General features: G+C 45.3%; 1 protein-coding gene across 5 annotated transcripts in view; it reads right to left on the bottom strand.

The window, feature by feature from the left end:
* ENOX1 (ecto-NOX disulfide-thiol exchanger 1) overlaps positions 1 to 17,566 on the bottom strand; it is a 661,896-nt gene that overhangs the window by 227,446 nt on the left and 416,884 nt on the right. For all 5 annotated transcript variants that reach the window (XM_030200535.1, XM_030200539.1, XM_030200536.1 and 2 more), the window contains exon 4: positions 8,144 to 8,287. In XM_030200535.1, the coding sequence (XP_030056395.1) occupies positions 8,144 to 8,153 (10 nt within the window). In that variant the 5' untranslated portion in view covers positions 8,154 to 8,287. The remainder of the gene's footprint in view (positions 1 to 8,143; positions 8,288 to 17,566) is intronic.

The following is a 17,566-nucleotide window of genomic DNA, read 5'->3' as shown; positions in this document are numbered from 1 at the left end:
CATATAATAGACTGTAGATGACTTCCTTTCTTCATTTCTTTCCTGTTACATTTGGAGTCCCTTTCTATTTAAAATTTTAGCTTGTATACCACATTGCTATGTTTTCAGGAAATGTGATATAATCAGATTAATAAACCATAAACACCCATCATTTGTAAACAGTTCTTTAAGAAATCTCTGTTTATACTTTTAGATCTGCAGCATGCATTGTTTTGAAGGGGGTGTCTTGCAGTTGTGTTTCGAGTAGGCCAGCAAATTATGCACATATTTCCAATTTTAAAAATCAGGATATCAAAATTTACACCTGCTCTGAGGCAGGCAATAACCGCTAACTGTTTGCTTATGAGATTTGCACCACTGACTAAGGGGTCCTTTTACTAAACTCTGGTAAAAAGTGGCCTTAGCACGCCTGACTGCGGATTTTTCCCATGCGCTAAGGCCATTTCTACTGCAGAGGGAAAATGGTCGATTTTCCATTTTCTGAATTAATGGCCATGAGCTAATGTTATCATCACCAAAAATTAGTTTGTGAGCCCTTACCGCCACCCATTTTGTGGGCAGTATGGGTTCACGCGCTAATCAGTTAGTATGCAGTAATGCAGCTGCACTGAGTCACGTTGTCATGCCCACTCTCCGCCCCCCCTAGACATGCCCCCCCCTTTGAGAAAAATAAAGAAAAATGTTTCAGCATGTGGTTTGCATGCATACATTGGGCTTTTACTGCAGGACGCCTCAGCATGCCCCCAGTAAGCCCATTTAAGCTGTGGTAAATGCGTGCTAGTGCTTACCACAGCTTAATAAAAGGCATCCTAAAGGAACAATGGTGTTTAGTGCTCCAGTATTTAAAACCGCCTTGAAATGTAGGAAAAAAATAGTCATTTTGCTACGTTCCTTAAATGTCTCTCCACAGACATCCAGTTTTCTAAAAATTTGTCGTTGGCATGTGTAAACATTAAAACTTAACATGCATAAGCTGTAAAATCAGCATATATAAGTGCTGGCACTAATATGTTCAGATTCCAAGTGATTAAGAACAAAAGATCATAAGCTTTGCCATACTAGGACAGACCAAAGATCATAAGTACATAAGTAATGCCACACTGGGAAAAGAACAAAGGTCCATCGGGCCCAGCATCCTGTCCACGACAGCAGCCAATCCAGGCCAAGGGAACCTGGTAAGCTTCCCAAACGTACAAACATTCTATACATGTTTCCCAACAGTGGCCAATTCAGGTCACAAGTACCTGCAAGATCCAAGAACAGTAAAAGAGATTTTATGCTGCTAATCCTAGAAATAAGCAGTGGATTTTCCCAAATCCATCTTAATAATGGCTTATGGACTTTTCTTTTAGGAAATTATCCAAACTATTTTTAAAACCTGCTAAGCTTTTACCACATTCTCTGGCAAAGAATTCCGGAGTTTAATTACATTGTAGTCAGAAAGATGGGTCTAAGACACTGGGGATTTTTCCTTGAAGCAGCGAAACACGATTCATGTCGGAACAGTAATCCCCCAGCTGACACGATCAGATAAGTTTATTGTAACACATTACTATTAATCTATTGCATGATATGAAGATATAATAACAGTTTGATGACATTATACAAAATTGGTTATATAAAAAAATGAGGGAGTAATTTTTGATGGAATAAGAAGTTGTGACCACTGAGTTCCTCCGCTGAGGTCCAGAAGATCATACATTTAAGTATCATTTTGTCAAAGTTTGTATTTTATAAGAATGACATATATAAATTATAATTCTGCATGTGCTCTACCTGCACTCTGTCCCTGAACATCCTAACACAGAAGTATATAGAAGTATGTGTAGAAGTATGTGCCTTCTTGTCACCACATGTAGTTTTACACGTATAATTGGGAATTCAATAAATGTCGCTGAAAATTCAGCGATGAAAAAAACCCAGAGTGCTGAGGGCCAGATTCTATATATGGCTCCCGAAAAACCGCATGGAAAAAATTACGCCTAGAAGTATTTTCTAAAGTACATCTAAATTTTATAGAATAGACTTAAATTTCCATGCGGTATATAGAATACACTGAGCGGCTCACCACACGACTAAATCTGGTCGTGTCCATTTAGGCCACGTTTTACTTGGCGTAAATCCTGACGCCTAAATTAGGTACAGAGCAGGTGTATTCTATAATAATGCACATAGATTTTAGAAACACCTGTGCCCCACCCATGGCCACGCCTCCTTTTCAACTATGTGACTTAGAATTTAGGTGCATCACGTTATAGAATACATTTAGCGAGTTGTGCACATAAATCTCAATTAATGCTGATTGCTGATAATTGCTTATTAACATCCAATTAACAGTGCCGATTAACTAATTAAGTTATGCACATTGTTATAGAATACACTTCGGTTTGCACGTGGATTTTCAAGCGCCATATACAGAATCTGGGAAAAGCGCTATTCTATAAAGGGAGCGCGCCCTTTATACTACAGCGTTGGGCGGGAATCCTATGCTTAACTTTTGGGTGCCATACTTATGCCTCCTAAAAGCAGGTATAAATGCTGGAACCCGACTTAGGCATGCTTAAGACGAATTCTGTAAATCTGTGCACAACTTTTAGGAACTCCCCTGACACACCCCTGGCCATGCCCCTTTTTCAGATATGTGTGAATGAAGTTAGGTGTCATGCTTTCTAGAATATCGAACAGTGAGATGCTCAGGCCTATTCTGGGGCTGAATTCTTTACAAAATTATCCCCTTAATGAAATTAGCAGCATATATTTTAGGTACTAGTAGATCTTCAAGAGACCAATTTAGAAGCCTAACTCTCAAAGTTAGGAGCCTTATCTCTTTGAATAGCGGCATCTAATTTTATAATCATTTGTCAGAGAGGATTAGGTTTACAATGTTGACTTTAGTTCATCAGAGCTTATACCAGGAGTCATCTCAGTATTTGACAGAATGTCTATATTGATACAGACCAAAAAGAGCACTTCACTCTGAGGCATTCTGCATGTTGGAAGTGCCAGACTTTCAACTTTTTTGGCTTGAACACTCTAGGAGGAAGATTTATTCTGCAGCTGGACCTGTTGAATGGAACAAATTGCCGGCCCTCCTCAGGAAATCGAAAAGTTTTGCTGTTTGTAAAACATTACTGAAGCTATATGTGCTATAACAGGCAGCCTAGCGCTATGGGTTAAATTGACTGTATGCTCTCTGGCTTGATTGAATGATAATGAGATTGGTTTTTTGCTTGCTATATACATAGTAACATAGTACATGACGGCAGATAAAGACCTGTACGGTCCATCCAGTCTGCCCAACAAGATAAACTCATTTTACATGGTATGTGATTTATTATATATTTATACCCGAGTTTGATTTGTCCTTGCCTTTCTCAGGGCACAGACCGTAGAAGTCTGCCCAGTACTGTTCTTGTACTAAGTTCTGAAGCTAACATCGAAGCCCCTTAAAATTTAAACTCCAGCCCATCCCTATCTATTCAGTCACGATCAGGGCGTAGACCGTAATAGTCTGCCCAGCTCCCATTTTGTTTCCAATTACCGGCATCGCCACCCAATCTCCGCTAAGATTCCACGGAACCATTCCTTCTAAACAGGATTCCTTTGTGTTTATCCCATGCATGTTTGAATTCCATTACCGTTTTCATCTCCACCACCTCCCGCGGGAAGGCATTCCACATGCCCACCACCCTCTCCGTGAAAAAGTACTTCCTGACATTAGTCCTGAGTCTGCCCCCCTTCAACCCCAATTCATGTCCTCTAGTTCTACTGCCTTCCCGTCTCCGGACATATACAAGGACACACATACCAGGACACATACAAGGCCTGTGGCTCAAGAAGAGACGGGAGCTCTCTCTTTGGAGATTTTCAAGGACAGGTCCTGCGCCCTTCCTTCAGGTAGCTCCCAGGCATAGGCGTAGACTGGGGGGGGGCGAGGGGGGGCAATGCCCCCCCAAACGACGCGAGGCGCCGCCGCGCCATTAGTTTAAAAAAAAAAAAAAGAAACACATGCAGGCACGGCTCCTCTCCATCTGCTTGGCTTCCCTGCCCTCTCTATCTGCGTCCCGCCTTCCTCTGACGTCATTTCCTTTCGGGCGGGATGCAGACAGAGAGGGCAGGGAAGCCAAGCGGACGGAGAGGAGCGTGTCCGTCTACCCCTCTCTCTTCCTCCCTCCCTCCGGCGCAGGCAGCAGTCTTTTCCAGCGTTCCTGGCAGCGGTAGCGATGTACACACTGCCTTTGGCTCTGCCCCGAAGCCTTCTCTTCAAGTTCCTGTTCCCGCATAGGTGGGAACAGGAACTTGAAGAGAAGGCTTCTGGGGCAGAACGAAGGCAGCGTGTATATCGTACCGCTGCCAGGAATGCTGAAAAAGCTGAAGACTGTTGCCTGCACCGGAGGAAGGGAGGGAGGAAGAGAGGGGGTAAACGGAGTCACCATCTTGGACCTCGGGGGGGGGGGGGAGCAGAGGGAAGATGGATGGGACTGGGAGGGGTGGGAAGCAGAGGGAAGGAGCAGGAGATGAATGGGACTGGGAGGGGTGGGAAGCAGAGGGAAGGAGCAAGAGATGGATGGGACTGCGAGGGGTGGGAAGCAGAGGGAAGGAGCAGGAGATGAATGGGACTGGGAGGGGTGGGAAGCAGAGGGAAGGAGCAAGAGATGGATGGGACTGGGAGGGGTGGGGAGCAGAGGGAAGGAGCAAGAGATGGATGGGACTGCGAGGGGTGGGAAGCAGAGGGAAGGAGCAGGAGATGGATGGGACTGCGAGGGGTGGGGAAGCAGAGGGAAGGAGCAAGAGATGGATGGGACTGCGAGGGGTGGGGAGCAGAGGGAAGGAGCAAGAGATGGATGGGACTGCGAGGGGTGGGAAGCAGAGGGAAGGAGCAAAAGATGGATGGGACTGGGAGGGGTGGGAAGCAGAGGGAAGGAGCAGGAAATGAATGGGACTGGGAGGGGTGGGAAGCAGAGGGAAGGAGCAGGAGATGGATGGGACTGGGAGGGGTGGGAAGCAGAGGGAAGGAGCAAGAAATGAATGGGACTGGGGGGGTGGGAAGCAGAGGGAAGGAGCAGGAGATGAATGGGACTGGGAGGGGTGGGAAGCAGAGGGAAGGAGCAAGAAATGAATGGGACTGGGAGTGGTTGGAAGCAGAGGGAAGGAGCAGGAGATGGATGGGACTGGGAGGGGTGGGAAGCAGAGGGAAGGAGCAAGAAATGAATGGGACTGGGAGTGGTTGGAAGCAGAGGGAAGGAGCAGGAGATGGATGGGACTGGGAGGGGTGGGAAGCAGAGGGAAGGAGCAAGAGATGGATGGGACTGGGAGGGGTGGGGAGCAGAGGGAAGGAGCAAGAGATGGATGGGACTGCGAGGGGTGGGAAGCATGGGAAGGAGCAGGAGATGGATGGGACTGCGAGGGGTGGGGAGCAGAGGGAAGGAGCAAGAGATGGATGGGACTGCGAGGGGTGGGGAGCAGAGGGAAGGAGCAAGAGATGGATGGGACTGCGAGGGGTGGGGAGCAGAGGGAAGGAGCAAGAGATGGATGGGACTGCGAGGGGTGGGGAGCAGAGGGAAGGAGCAAGAGATGGATGGGACTGCGAGGGGTGGGAAGCAGAGGGAAGGAGCAAAAGATGGATGGGACTGGGAGGGGTGGGAAGCAGAGGGAAGGAGCAGGAAATGAATGGGACTGGGAGGGGTGGGAAGCAGAGGGTAGGAGCAAGAGATGGATGGGACTGGGAGGGGTGGGAAGCAGAGGGAAGGAGCAGGAGATGAATGGGACTGGGAGGGGTGGGAAGCAGAGGGAAGGAGCAAGAGATGGATGGGACTGGGAGGGGTGGGAAGCAGAGGGAAGGAGCAAGAAATGAATGGGACTGGGAGGGGTGGGAAGCAGAGGGAAGGAGCAGGAGATGGATGGGACTGGGAGGGGTGGGAAGCAGAGGGAAGGAGCAGGAGATGAATGGGACTGGGAGGGGTGGGAAGCAGAGGGAAGGAGCAGGAAATGAATGGGACTGGGAGGGGTGGGAAGCAGAGGGTAAGAGCAAGAGATGGATGGGACTGGGAGGGGTGGGAAGCAGAGGGAAGGAGCAGGAGATGAATGGGACTGGGAGGGGTGGGAAGCAGAGGGAAGGAGCAAGAGATGGATGGGACTGGGAGGGGTGGGAAGCAGAGGGAAGGAGCAAGAAATGAATGGGACTGGGAGGGGTGGGAAGCAGAGGGAAGGAGCAGGAGATGGATGGGACTGGGAGGGGTGGAAGGAGCAGGAGATGAATGGGACTGGGAGGGGTGGGGAGCAGAGGGAAGGAGCAGGAGATGCATGGGACTGGGAGGGGTGGGAAGCAGAGGGAAGGAGCAAGAAATGAATGGGGACTGGGAGGGGTGGGAAGCAGAGGGAAGGAGCAGGAGATGAATGGGACTGGGAGGGGTGGGAAGCAGAGGGAAGGAGCAAGAGATGGATGGGACTGGGAGGGATGGGACTGGGAGGGGTGGGAAGCAGAGGGAAGGAGCAGGAGATGAATGGGACTGGGAGGGGTGGGAAGCAGAGGGAAGGAGCAAAAGATGGATGGGACTGGGAGGGGTGGGAAGCAGAGGGAAGGAGCAGGAAATGAATGGGACTGGGAGGGATGGAAGCAGAGGGTAGGAGCAAGAGATGGATGGGACTGGGAGGGGTGGGAAGCAGAGGGAAGGAGCAGGAGATGAATGGGACTGGGAGGGGTGGGAAGCAGAGGGAAGGAGCAAGAGATGGATGGGACTGGGAGGGGTGGGAAGCAGAGGGAAGGAGCAAGAAATGAATGGGACTGGGAGGGGTGGGAAGCAGAGGGAAGGAGCAGGAGATGAATGGGACAGGGAGGGGTGGGAAGCAGAGGGAAGGAGCACGAGATGGATGGGACTGGGAGGGATGGGAAGCAGAGGGAAGGAGCAGGAGATGAATGGGACTGGAGGGGTGGGAAGCAGAGGGAAGGAGCAAAAGATGGATGGGACTGGGAGGGGTGGGAAGCAGAGGGAAGGAGCAGGAAATGAATGGGACTGGGGGGTGGGAAGCAGAGGGTAGGAGCAAGAGATGGATGGGACTGGGAGGGGTGGGAAGCAGAGGGAAGGAGTAAGAGATGGATGGGACTGGGAGGGGTGGGAAGCAGAGGGAAGGAGCAGGAGATGGATGGGACTGGGAGGGGTGGGAAGGAGCAGGAGATGAATGGGACTGGGAGGGGTGGGGAGCAGAGGGAAGGAGCAGGAGATGAATGGGACTGGGAGGGGTGGGAAGCAGAGGGAAGGAGCAGGAGATGGATGGGACTGGGTGGGGTGGGAAGCAGAGGGAAGGAGCTGGAGATGGATGGGACTGGGTGGGGTGGGAAGCAGAGGGAAGGAGCAGGAGATGAATGGGACTGGGAGGGGTGGGAAGCAGGGGGAAGGAGCAAGAGATGGATGGGACTGCGAGGGGTGGGAGCAGAGGGATGGACCAGGAGATGGATGGGATTGGGAGAGGTCAGGCACAGCAGAGGGAAGGAGCAGAAGATGGATGGGACGGAGGGATGGTGAGCAGAGGGAAGGAACAGAAGATGGATGGAACTGGGAGGGTTGGGGAGCAGAGGGAAGGAGCAAGAGATGGATGGGACTGGGAGGGTGGGGAGCAGAGGGAAGCCTACTGGAAAGAAGACACTGCATAAAACAGAAGACACTGGGATCAAAGCGAATAGAAAAACTAAATGATCAGACAACAAAGGTAAATAAAAGTATTTTATTCATAATTTATTAATTGAAATGTGTCAGCTTTTTGAAATGTGCATCTGTGATATTTTGCCTGTAAATTTCATTTCCTTCCTCCATATTAGCATATTCATTTGCATATTTATATATGCAAATGATATGCTAATATGCCCCGCCCATTCTTTGCCCCCCCAAATGAAACAGTCAAACTACGCCTATGCTCCCAGGACAACTCCAATACAGGGATTCAATGAGGTTAGAGCTGGATTGAGGTATCACAGTCTCCTAGGGACCGATGCTCAAAGCTATTGCCAGCATTATATGGCATCTGTAATTGATTATTGTATAGTATTTCGTTTCCATATGTTTTTTATTATGTATATTTGTTTGTACTCTGCTCTGGATAAGGGCAGAATATAAATTCTAAAAAAGTTAAATGAAATGATTATTACCTGCTGCCATTTTTTGCTCTGCTTCCTTGTGTTGTTGTACGACCCTTTCTGCTTTGAACGTATTTACTACAGTGCTGTTCACATTTTGAGGTCCAAGAGACTTTTCACTAGTTGTGGGGTTCACAAGTAGCTGCTCATTAAGCTCTGCAGGGTAAAAAAAATGTATATATATATAAAAATTAGTAGACAGAAATGAATGAAGTCTTTTGTAGAAATCAACAAAATGTGCATCCATGAGGGACACAAAGTTCCAAAGTGTCAGTTTGTTGCATGCTCTCATCAAAGGCTGGCACAGTAAATGAGTCTCAGCTGACCTATGGACTTACAGGCTGAATAAATGATGCTATTCAGGAACCTGTCAGATGTCTTGCCTCCGACTGAGAAGTCTTCACAACCTGCCTTATCAGTACCAGCACAGCCTCTTTAGTATGCACATGTATTCTGAACTAGCGTGCTAGAGAGCTTCATATGAATTTTTTTTAAGTTAAAAATTAATTAATGTCACTTGCCTGGGAAAACATTCACCTGTTAAATATACACAGATGATCACAATCGCTCTCAGTTCATATTAAATATTTTATTCAAAATAGCTTGTTGTATGAGCCTTTCTGAAAAGCAATATGCAAAATTACAGTTAATTAAAGCTCTGCAAAAATGGTCTTTGTTCCCCCCCCCCCCCCCATGTTTACAAAGCCACGCTAGCGGCTGCCATGCGGCAATGCCGATACAGTTCACAGTTCATTCACTTGAATGGGCTGTTCTTAGCACTACTGAACCAAAAGCTGCTAGCACTGCTTTGTAAACAGGGAGGGTTGTATTTAAAAATATTTCTGTTAATAAAATCTAGAGATTAAAGTCTACATAAAGCTAAAAAAAGACTGAAAAGACAGCGTAGCTCTGGCTCACTCACGCGGTGTGCATGGACTCATAATCTATTCCGTCCCCACCCCATCCCAATCATATTGATACTGTCTCTTCACTGTCCCCGCACCACTCCCCGTCAATTCTTGTCAGTCCCCGCATCACCCCATCATATTGGTACCATCCCCTTGTCTCCTCACTATCCTTTCCCATCCCTGCACCCAACCCACATTTAAAAGAACTTGCAAACATAAAATGCATCCTATAACTTGTTAAAATTTAACACAAAACAATAAGGCATAACTTTCTTAAGTATGCAAGAAAAACATTACTTATTAACATGGAATGTGTGAAAACAGTCATTTCAAACTATGTAAAAATAATAAACCACCTACAGAGACAGAGTTCAGTTCCATTTATTTATTTGTTGCATTTGTACACCACATTTTCCCACCAATTTGCAGGCTCAACTGTTCCTCAACTGTTCATCCTGAAACTGAAAAGAACGTTCTGATGATGTGCTGGTGACAGGAGTTCCAAGCAGGGAGAAGGCAACATGTGCTTGTTTCGGACACACACGGGACCTCTGTTGCCAGTAGGTAGTAAGAGATGAGCAGAATTCCTTGTCTGAGCTCGATATGTACGTATCCACTTCGATCACAGAAGCAGTTTCCTGGCTCTTGAATGTCTCTCAAAAAAAAAATCTGCCTCTGAGTCTTCTCATTTTGGATGTTTTGTTGGTGGTTCGGCAATTGGCTGCATCTCCACTACAGTTTGATCTGCTGTCGGTGTTCGTAGTCTGCACGTTCCACCCTTCTTTTTAACAATTTTGTAAGCGATATTGCTGAGGATCAACTTCAGTTATTGATGGCTGGAGTCCATGAGAGAGTACAAGATTAAGACTATGACCTGCATAACCTATCCAGACCTCAACTCAAAATGCTGCTTTCATATTAGCTGCATTGTCAGTCATACAGATAAGACTAGCTCGGTGGAGATTATACTCTACCGAAACTCTTGAAACAAAATCGACAAATATTCTCACCAGCCTCTCTCGTTGCCAAAATTACTGAACACATACATCAATTTTCATCAAGTAAGCTCCTCTTTCAATTTTTTTTTTAAGATGAGGTTTTGATGTCAAGTTTCTGAATCCAGGTGTGCATAGGGACATAATCTGGTCCAATCCATCCCCTCCCATCCCCATTCACTTTTGATCCCTTCCCTCCCTTTCTCCCAGTAGTAATTACTTTTTTGTCTCCATTCTTGTGGATTTCTACAAATTTCTGTGGGTTTCCCGTTGTTCCTCTGGACACCTCTAATGCAGGTGTTCTGTCTTTTGGAGGTGGGGGTAATTGTTTATTTATTTGTAACTTGATATACCACCTTTAACTGACAAGCAGAACACAGCAATTAACAATAAAAAATAAGAGAAAAGCAAAGGAAAAGGAACCTATATGTCAATAGGTGGCAATAGGTGGCATCTCACACATCATAAGCAAATGTTAAATGTTTCCCTCTCTCAGGTACCAGCTACCTCTGAAGCCATCCTGATCAGACAGAGTAAGCCTGCTGGAATAGCCAAGCCTTCAGTAATGCCTTAAATTTCATTAAATTGAGTTCACTGCAGAGAAGTAAAGCTATGGAATTCTAGAGATAAGGAACAGCAACAAAGAATGTGCTACAGTGGGTCATTTCAAATTAGGCAAGACAAGACCCTGGCAGGACCATGCGGTAATAGAACATAGCACACGTGTCCAGTGGTGTACCTAGGGTAGTTATAATCAAAAACAGCGAAGATGACGCACAATAACAATAAAGTGAAAAAATGGAAAGGAAGATGAAAACAGGAAAAAACATAAAAAAATTTTATGTAACAAAGAAACAAAAAAAATTGAAAATTGCAAAAATATGCACATAAAAAGAAAAGAAGAAAAAAGAAGAAAACCCAAAATATGTGTATAAACAAAATCAAAAATCAGAAAAAGACGACACAAGAATGATGCAAAAAATGAATAATTAAGATAATTTATTAAGGTGATATGACTCGACACAGCTGTGTTTCGGCCAAACCGGCCTGCATCAGGAGTCTGTTACACCATGTGTGTATTCTCTGGCAATGTAAATTCTTGTAAGGAATTCAATGAAATTTTATTCAATAACACTCTACCTTTAAAAAGGCTGTGTGCGTAGTTTGACAACAATCGTAATGAAGAATTCTGGTGTGAAAAGTGTAGCTATGTCTTGTGGAGCAGAGTTTCAAAGCTACTGGCGTTCACCGGTAGAGTGTTATTGAATAAAATTTCATTGAATTCCTTACAAGAATTTACATTGCCAGAGAATACACACATGGTGTAACAGACTCCTGATGCAGGCCGGTTTGGCCGAAACACAGCTGTGTCGAGTCATATCACCTTAATAAATTATCTTAATTATTCATTTTTTGCATCATTCTTGTGTCGTCTTTTTCTGATTTTTGATTTTGTTTATACACATATTTTGGGTTTTCTTCTTTTTTCTTCTTTTCTTTTTATGTGCATATTTTTGCAATTTTCAATTTTTTTTGTTTCTTTGTTACATAAAATTTTTTTATGTTTTTTCCTGTTTTCATCTTCCTTTCCATTTTTTCACTTTATTGTTATTGTGCGTCATCTTCGCTGTTTTTGATTATTGTTGTTTTTGCGAAGACAGGTTTCTTCTGTATTTGTTACAGTACCTAGGGTAGTTGACACCCAGGGCTGGTCATTTTTTAACACCCCCCTCCAAAATCCAGTACCAGGCATACCGAGAATACAAAATACTCAGGACCTATAGAGCAGTTCTACCATACCATAAGCAGTCATTTCTACGAGTCACAAAAGGAAAAGGAAAGCATCTTAAACACTACAGCGAGCACTAGAACATCAATTCACCTATTGTAAAACAAAACCAGACAGAATAGTACAGATTGTCGATCCTGCACAGCAGTGGCGTAGGAAGAGGGGGTGGTGGGGCGGTCCGCCCTGGGTGCATGCCGCTGGGGGGGGGGGGGGGTGTCTGCTCGCTGGTTCCCTGCTCTTTCTGCCCCGGAACAGGGGCCAGGCTCTACATACAATGCAACACCACAGAAATAGAAAATGTCCCTTAGTACTGTGCAAAATATAAAGACAGCAGATGTAAATTTGAAAAAACTAACAAATACTAATCACCACTTTACAAATTAACAAATAGAAATAAAACAAATACAGAAAATAAAATAATACCATTTTATTGGAATAATACATTTAGCTTTCAGAGGCCAAAACCTCCTTCCTCAGGTCAATACAGTATAGTGCCGTTACAGTATCCTTTCCTGACCTGAGAAAGGGGGTTTTATTCTCCGAAAGTCAGTCAAAATGTAATAAAATTAGTCCAATAAAAAGATTACCTTATTTCCATGTTCTATTTATAAACATTTATTAAACAAGTCCAAAGAAAAAAGCAACACTGGGCCTTCAGAACTAGGACAACAGGAGTATTTTATTGATCAATGACCCGACACGGGGCTGTGTTTCGGTGCTAGCAGAAGCGCCTGCCTCAGGGGTCGATATGTTGCCACAGTAGCGTGCAGATAACAAGGCACGACTGCCTTGAACCACTGGGTTTGTGATGGCGAAAAAAACGCTGATAGCTAACTCCGATTGAAGATAAGTCCTCTATGGAAAAAAGGTTTTTTCGGTTTCTCAACCTTTTTTCCATAGAGGACTTATCTTCAATCGGAGTTAGCGCCCTTCAGCGCTTTCCGGATCAGAACACAGGAGATTTTGCGAGCGCTATCAGCGTTTTATTCGCCATCACAAACCCAGTGGTTCAAGGCAATCGTGCCTTGTTATCTGCACGCTACTGCGGCAACATATCGACCCCTGAGGCAGGCGCTTCTGCTAGCGCCGAAACACGGCCCCGTGTCGGGTCATTGATCAATAAAATACTCCTGTTGTCCTAGTTCTGAAGGCCCAGTGTTGCTTTTTTCTTTGGACTTGTTTGCTTGTATACTGTAGTGCCCTCTCTGTCTGTATTGTAAACATTTATTAACACAGCTACAATACTATTATATCCTAAAGCAAGAAAATAAAAAATATATATTTTGTTTACAGTTTGTTGTCTCTGGTTTCTGCTTTCCTCATCTTCTTTTCACTGTCTTCTTTCCATCCAGCATCTGTCTTCACTCTCTCCCTGCCATCCAGTGTCTGCCTTCTCTCTCTCCCTGCCATCCAGTGTCTGCCTTCTCTCTCTCCCTGCCATCCAGTGTCTGCCTTCTCTTTCCTGCAGCCGCGTACCAAGGGCGGGGCGGTGGTCTGCCCCGGGTGCATGCTGCTGGAGGGGTGCAGAGTCACAGAGAGCAGCCGCGTGCCTGTCGGCTCCGCTGTTTCCCTGCTCCTTCTGCCCCGGAACAAGTTACTTCCTGTTCTGGGGCAGAGGGAGCAGGGAGCCAGCGGAGCCCAGAGCCGCATGGCTGCTCCCAGCAGCTAAGAATGCACCCGGGGGGGGGGGGGGGGGGGGGGGGTTTGATGCACCGAGGGGGTGTCATTGTGCCAGGGAGGGGTGTTGTGCTGCACCCGGGGGGGGGGGGGGTGCGCATCGGCGATCCACCCCGGGTGGCAGCCGACCTAGGATTGTCACTGCTCTCCTGCCCCCTCCATCCAATGTCTGCCCTCTCTCCCTGCACCTTCCATCCACTGTCTGCCCTCTCTCTCCTTTCCATCCACATCTGCCCTCTCTCTCCCTTCCATCTAGCGTCTGCCCTCTGTCGCTGCCCCTGTCTGCCCTCTCTCTCTCTCCTCCTTCCATCTACTGTCTGCTCTTTCTCTCCCTTCCATCCACTGTCTGCCCTTTCTCTCTGCCCCTTCAATGTACCATTTGACCTCCCTCTCCCATCCATCCAGGGTCTGCCCTCCCTCTCGCTCCCCCTTCCGTCCAGGATCTGTCCCCGCTCTCTCTCTCTGCCCCCTCTTTTCGGCCCCCAATTCTAGCCCCATTATCCCACCTGCCCCTGTTCCAGCCCCACTATCCCATCAGTCCCCAATTTCAGCCTCAGCCACTTCTCCCTGTCCCCTTTTCAGCCCCCAGTCCCCACAGTTTCAACCCCCTGTTCCAGTACTAGCTCCCTTTAACCCACCTACTATAGTGGCTTTAGATTCGCTATGGGATACCATGCAAGTTCATAACTCCTCTTTATTAAAAATGGCTTCCAAGTTTGTGACTGATTTATCAATGGTGACCGGGACTTTGGCTATTTAGGCTCACACTATAGACCAACATGCACTTAAGGTGGCTTCTTCAGAGAGCGAGATATCTGAATTACAAGAACAAGGGCTGCTGCACTTGGGACACCAGTTTTCCTGGTAAACTGACCCTTACAAGGTCATTATAAAAGCCTTGTGCAGCATTTACAAGTGTAGATGCTAATTTTACAATGCTGCTATTTACACATGTAAATGTTTATTTTTATTGCCGTATTTATATACCGCCTTTCAATAAATAGTCAAAGCGGTTCACAATCAGATTAGAAAAAGAAAAAGAAAGGAACCACAATAATCATATAGGTAAAAAATAAAAGAGATCCAGCAGAGTAAAAGTAGAGACAGAGAGAAAAAAACAACAACAAACCATCAGAGAAATCAATACTGCCAGATTGACCCTCTAACTCTAGGAGTCCAAAAGTGATTAACTAGGAAATGCCTGGGAAAACAAATAAGCTTTCAGAAGACCCCAAAAGCACAAATAAGGCAATTCAGTGTATAATTCAAGGGGAACAGAGTTCCAAAGAGAAGGCGCTAGAGGCGGATGTTTGGCATGGTTTGAATAATCCAAAAAAATTATATATTTATCCCTAATTTTGCACAGGAATACATATTTTTTAAAAAATTCCTCAGCAGCTTTTGCACTTCCTTCAAGTCACACATTAGTGTCAGTTAACTGCTCATTCCGTACAGGGTTTTCAAGGAGCGACAGAGGGGGCAATTGTGCTTAACCCTCTGGTATTTTAAATGACCTTAAGGGATAGATTCTATATATGGCAAATTACACCTACATTTTATAGAACAGGCTTAAATTGTGGTATCTAAATTAGGCGCAGACCCCCGGATTCTATATATAACACCTAGAGATCGATTCTATAACAATGTGTGTAATTTAACAAGCTGCTGCCCGTCTCATCTTCCGCCAGGGTTGCTTTACTCATACTACCCCTCTCCTCAAGACCCTTCACTGGCTCCCTATCCGTTTTCGCATCCTGTTCAAACTTCTTCTACTAACCTATAAATGTACTCACTCTGCTGCTCCCCAGTATCTCTCCACACTCGTCCTTCCCTACACCCCTTCCCGTGCACTCCGCTCCATGGATAAATCCTTCTTACCTGTTCCCTTCTCCACTACTGCCAACTCCAGACTTCGCGCCTTTTGTCTCGCTGTACCCTACGCCTGGAATAAACTTCCTGAGCACCTACGTCTTGCCCCATCCTTGGCCACCTTTAAATCTAGACTGAAAGCCCACCTCTTTAACATTGCTTTTGACTCGTAACCACTCGCCTCCACCTACCCTCCTCTCTTCCTTCCCGTTCACATTAATTTACTTTATTTATTTTTTGTCTATTAGATTGTAAGCTCTTTGAGCAGGGACTGTCTTTCTTCTATGTTTGTGCAGCGCTGCGTATGCTTTGTAGCGCTATAGAAATGCTAAATAGTAGTAATAGTAGTAGTACTGGTAACAGCACTTAACAAGCAATAATGAGTACTAATTGGTGCTGATTAGAATTTAGGCACACAACTTGCTAAGCATGTTTTGTAATGAAGTTTGCCGAACTTCTAACATGCAGAGGCAAAAAGAGACATGGTTACAGCTGGGGAAAATGGGCGATTTGTGGACTTTCTGAAATGTATGTGCCTAGTTATAGAATATGACCCAGTGTACCTAAATCTACGCACCAGGATTTACGACATGTTTTTGTTGGTGTAAATGGATGCACGTAGATTTTGGCTTTGAAATATCAACTAAGTGTATTCTATAACCAGATTATAGAATACACTTGGTCAGCACTGTTTTCAGCGCCGATTTTTTAGGTGCCATATATAAGGGGTGTATTCTATAACAACACACATAGATTTTAGAAACGTCCACACCCTGCCCCCTTTTCAACTATGCGACTTAGTTGCAGAATATGCTTAGCGAGTTCTGCGTGTAAATCTTAATTATGCCAATGTGTGCTGACAATTGCTTGTTCAACATTCAACTGACAGCGCTGATTAGCTAGTTAACCAATTAAGTAACGCGCGATATATAGAATCCGGCAGTAAATGTGTAAAAATGACTTCAGGAGTTTGGCTCCTTAGTTGGCTGATGTGCATTTTACTGAAATATGTAACAGTAATTAAGGGAAAGGGGATGAGATTTGATTTCTGTGGCTTCAATCAAGGTGGTTTGCATATTATATACAGGAACTTATTTTGTACCTCAGGCAGTGGAGGGTTAAGTGATTTACTCAGAGTCACAAGGAGCTGCAGTGAGAATTGAACCCATTTCTCAGGCCACTGCACTGACCATTAAGCTACTCCTCCACATGCAGGTTATAAAAACTGAGGTGTGTAAGTGATGATACTTGCGTGTATGAGCCACCAAGCGAAATCACTCTTTTTTGAACTTGTGTTTTTACAAAATGCTTTCTCCTGCTACACATTTATTGAAATACAAATGTATTTTACAGAAGGTTCCATGTTCAGATAGCTGTTTGTAAAATAACCAGTGAAATGTAAGAACCCTGACTTGGACATCCAAGTTCTGATCTAGATGCCTCCTACTTAACATTGGGCTGACAGTATAATGTGCTGCAGCAGTCCAGGCAGGCAGTCATTGAGGCCTGGATAAAGGCAGTCAATTCTGTTTTATCAAAAAAGATCTTAGTTTCTGAACTAAGGGGGTCTTTTACTAAAGCTTTGCTCAACATATCTGTAACAGGGCCCCATTTTATTCCTATGGGCCCTGCAGAAGATAACTCGAGCTAAGCTTTAGTAAAAGACCCCCAAAATAACAGTTGCCCAAAAGCATTGCTGCTAGCTTTAACTCTATGGGAATGCATCCTCAATACTGAATCTAGAAACACATTTAAATTATGGACCTCTGACTTTACTAGTTTTAGGGTTCCATCAAAGAGAATTGCCGTCTAGGAAAATACAGGCCAGTTTTCACTAGGACAAGAATCTCAGTCTTGCTCGGATTAAACTTGAGGCTGTTTTCAGAAGCCCAGTATGGCATTAACTTTATCACTAGTCCCTGATCCTCAGCACTGAAAATTGCAAAAAGCTGAATACCTTCTGCATAAATATGGCAAATTAAAGTTAATGGTGACAATAAAAAGGCTTGGTGTCAAAACACATCCCTACCGATTCCTCTGGCTCCTCCTGGACGATAAGAAGGTGTTTTCTTTTGATTTTCAATACCTTTTGAACATAGGCCTGGATAGGTGGACGGTGCTGCACAGATATCTATGATGTCCTACAGCTGTTTTCATACCCTTGAAGCAGGCTTATGCCAAAACATGGCCATGTGTG

The sequence above is a fragment of the Microcaecilia unicolor genome, chromosome 4, assembly GCF_901765095.1.
Source record: "Microcaecilia unicolor chromosome 4, aMicUni1.1, whole genome shotgun sequence".
Taxonomy (NCBI): Eukaryota; Metazoa; Chordata; class Amphibia; order Gymnophiona; family Siphonopidae; genus Microcaecilia; species Microcaecilia unicolor.
The sequence above is the reverse complement of the archived record's forward strand: the minus strand, read 5'-3'. Positions and strand labels throughout refer to the sequence as shown.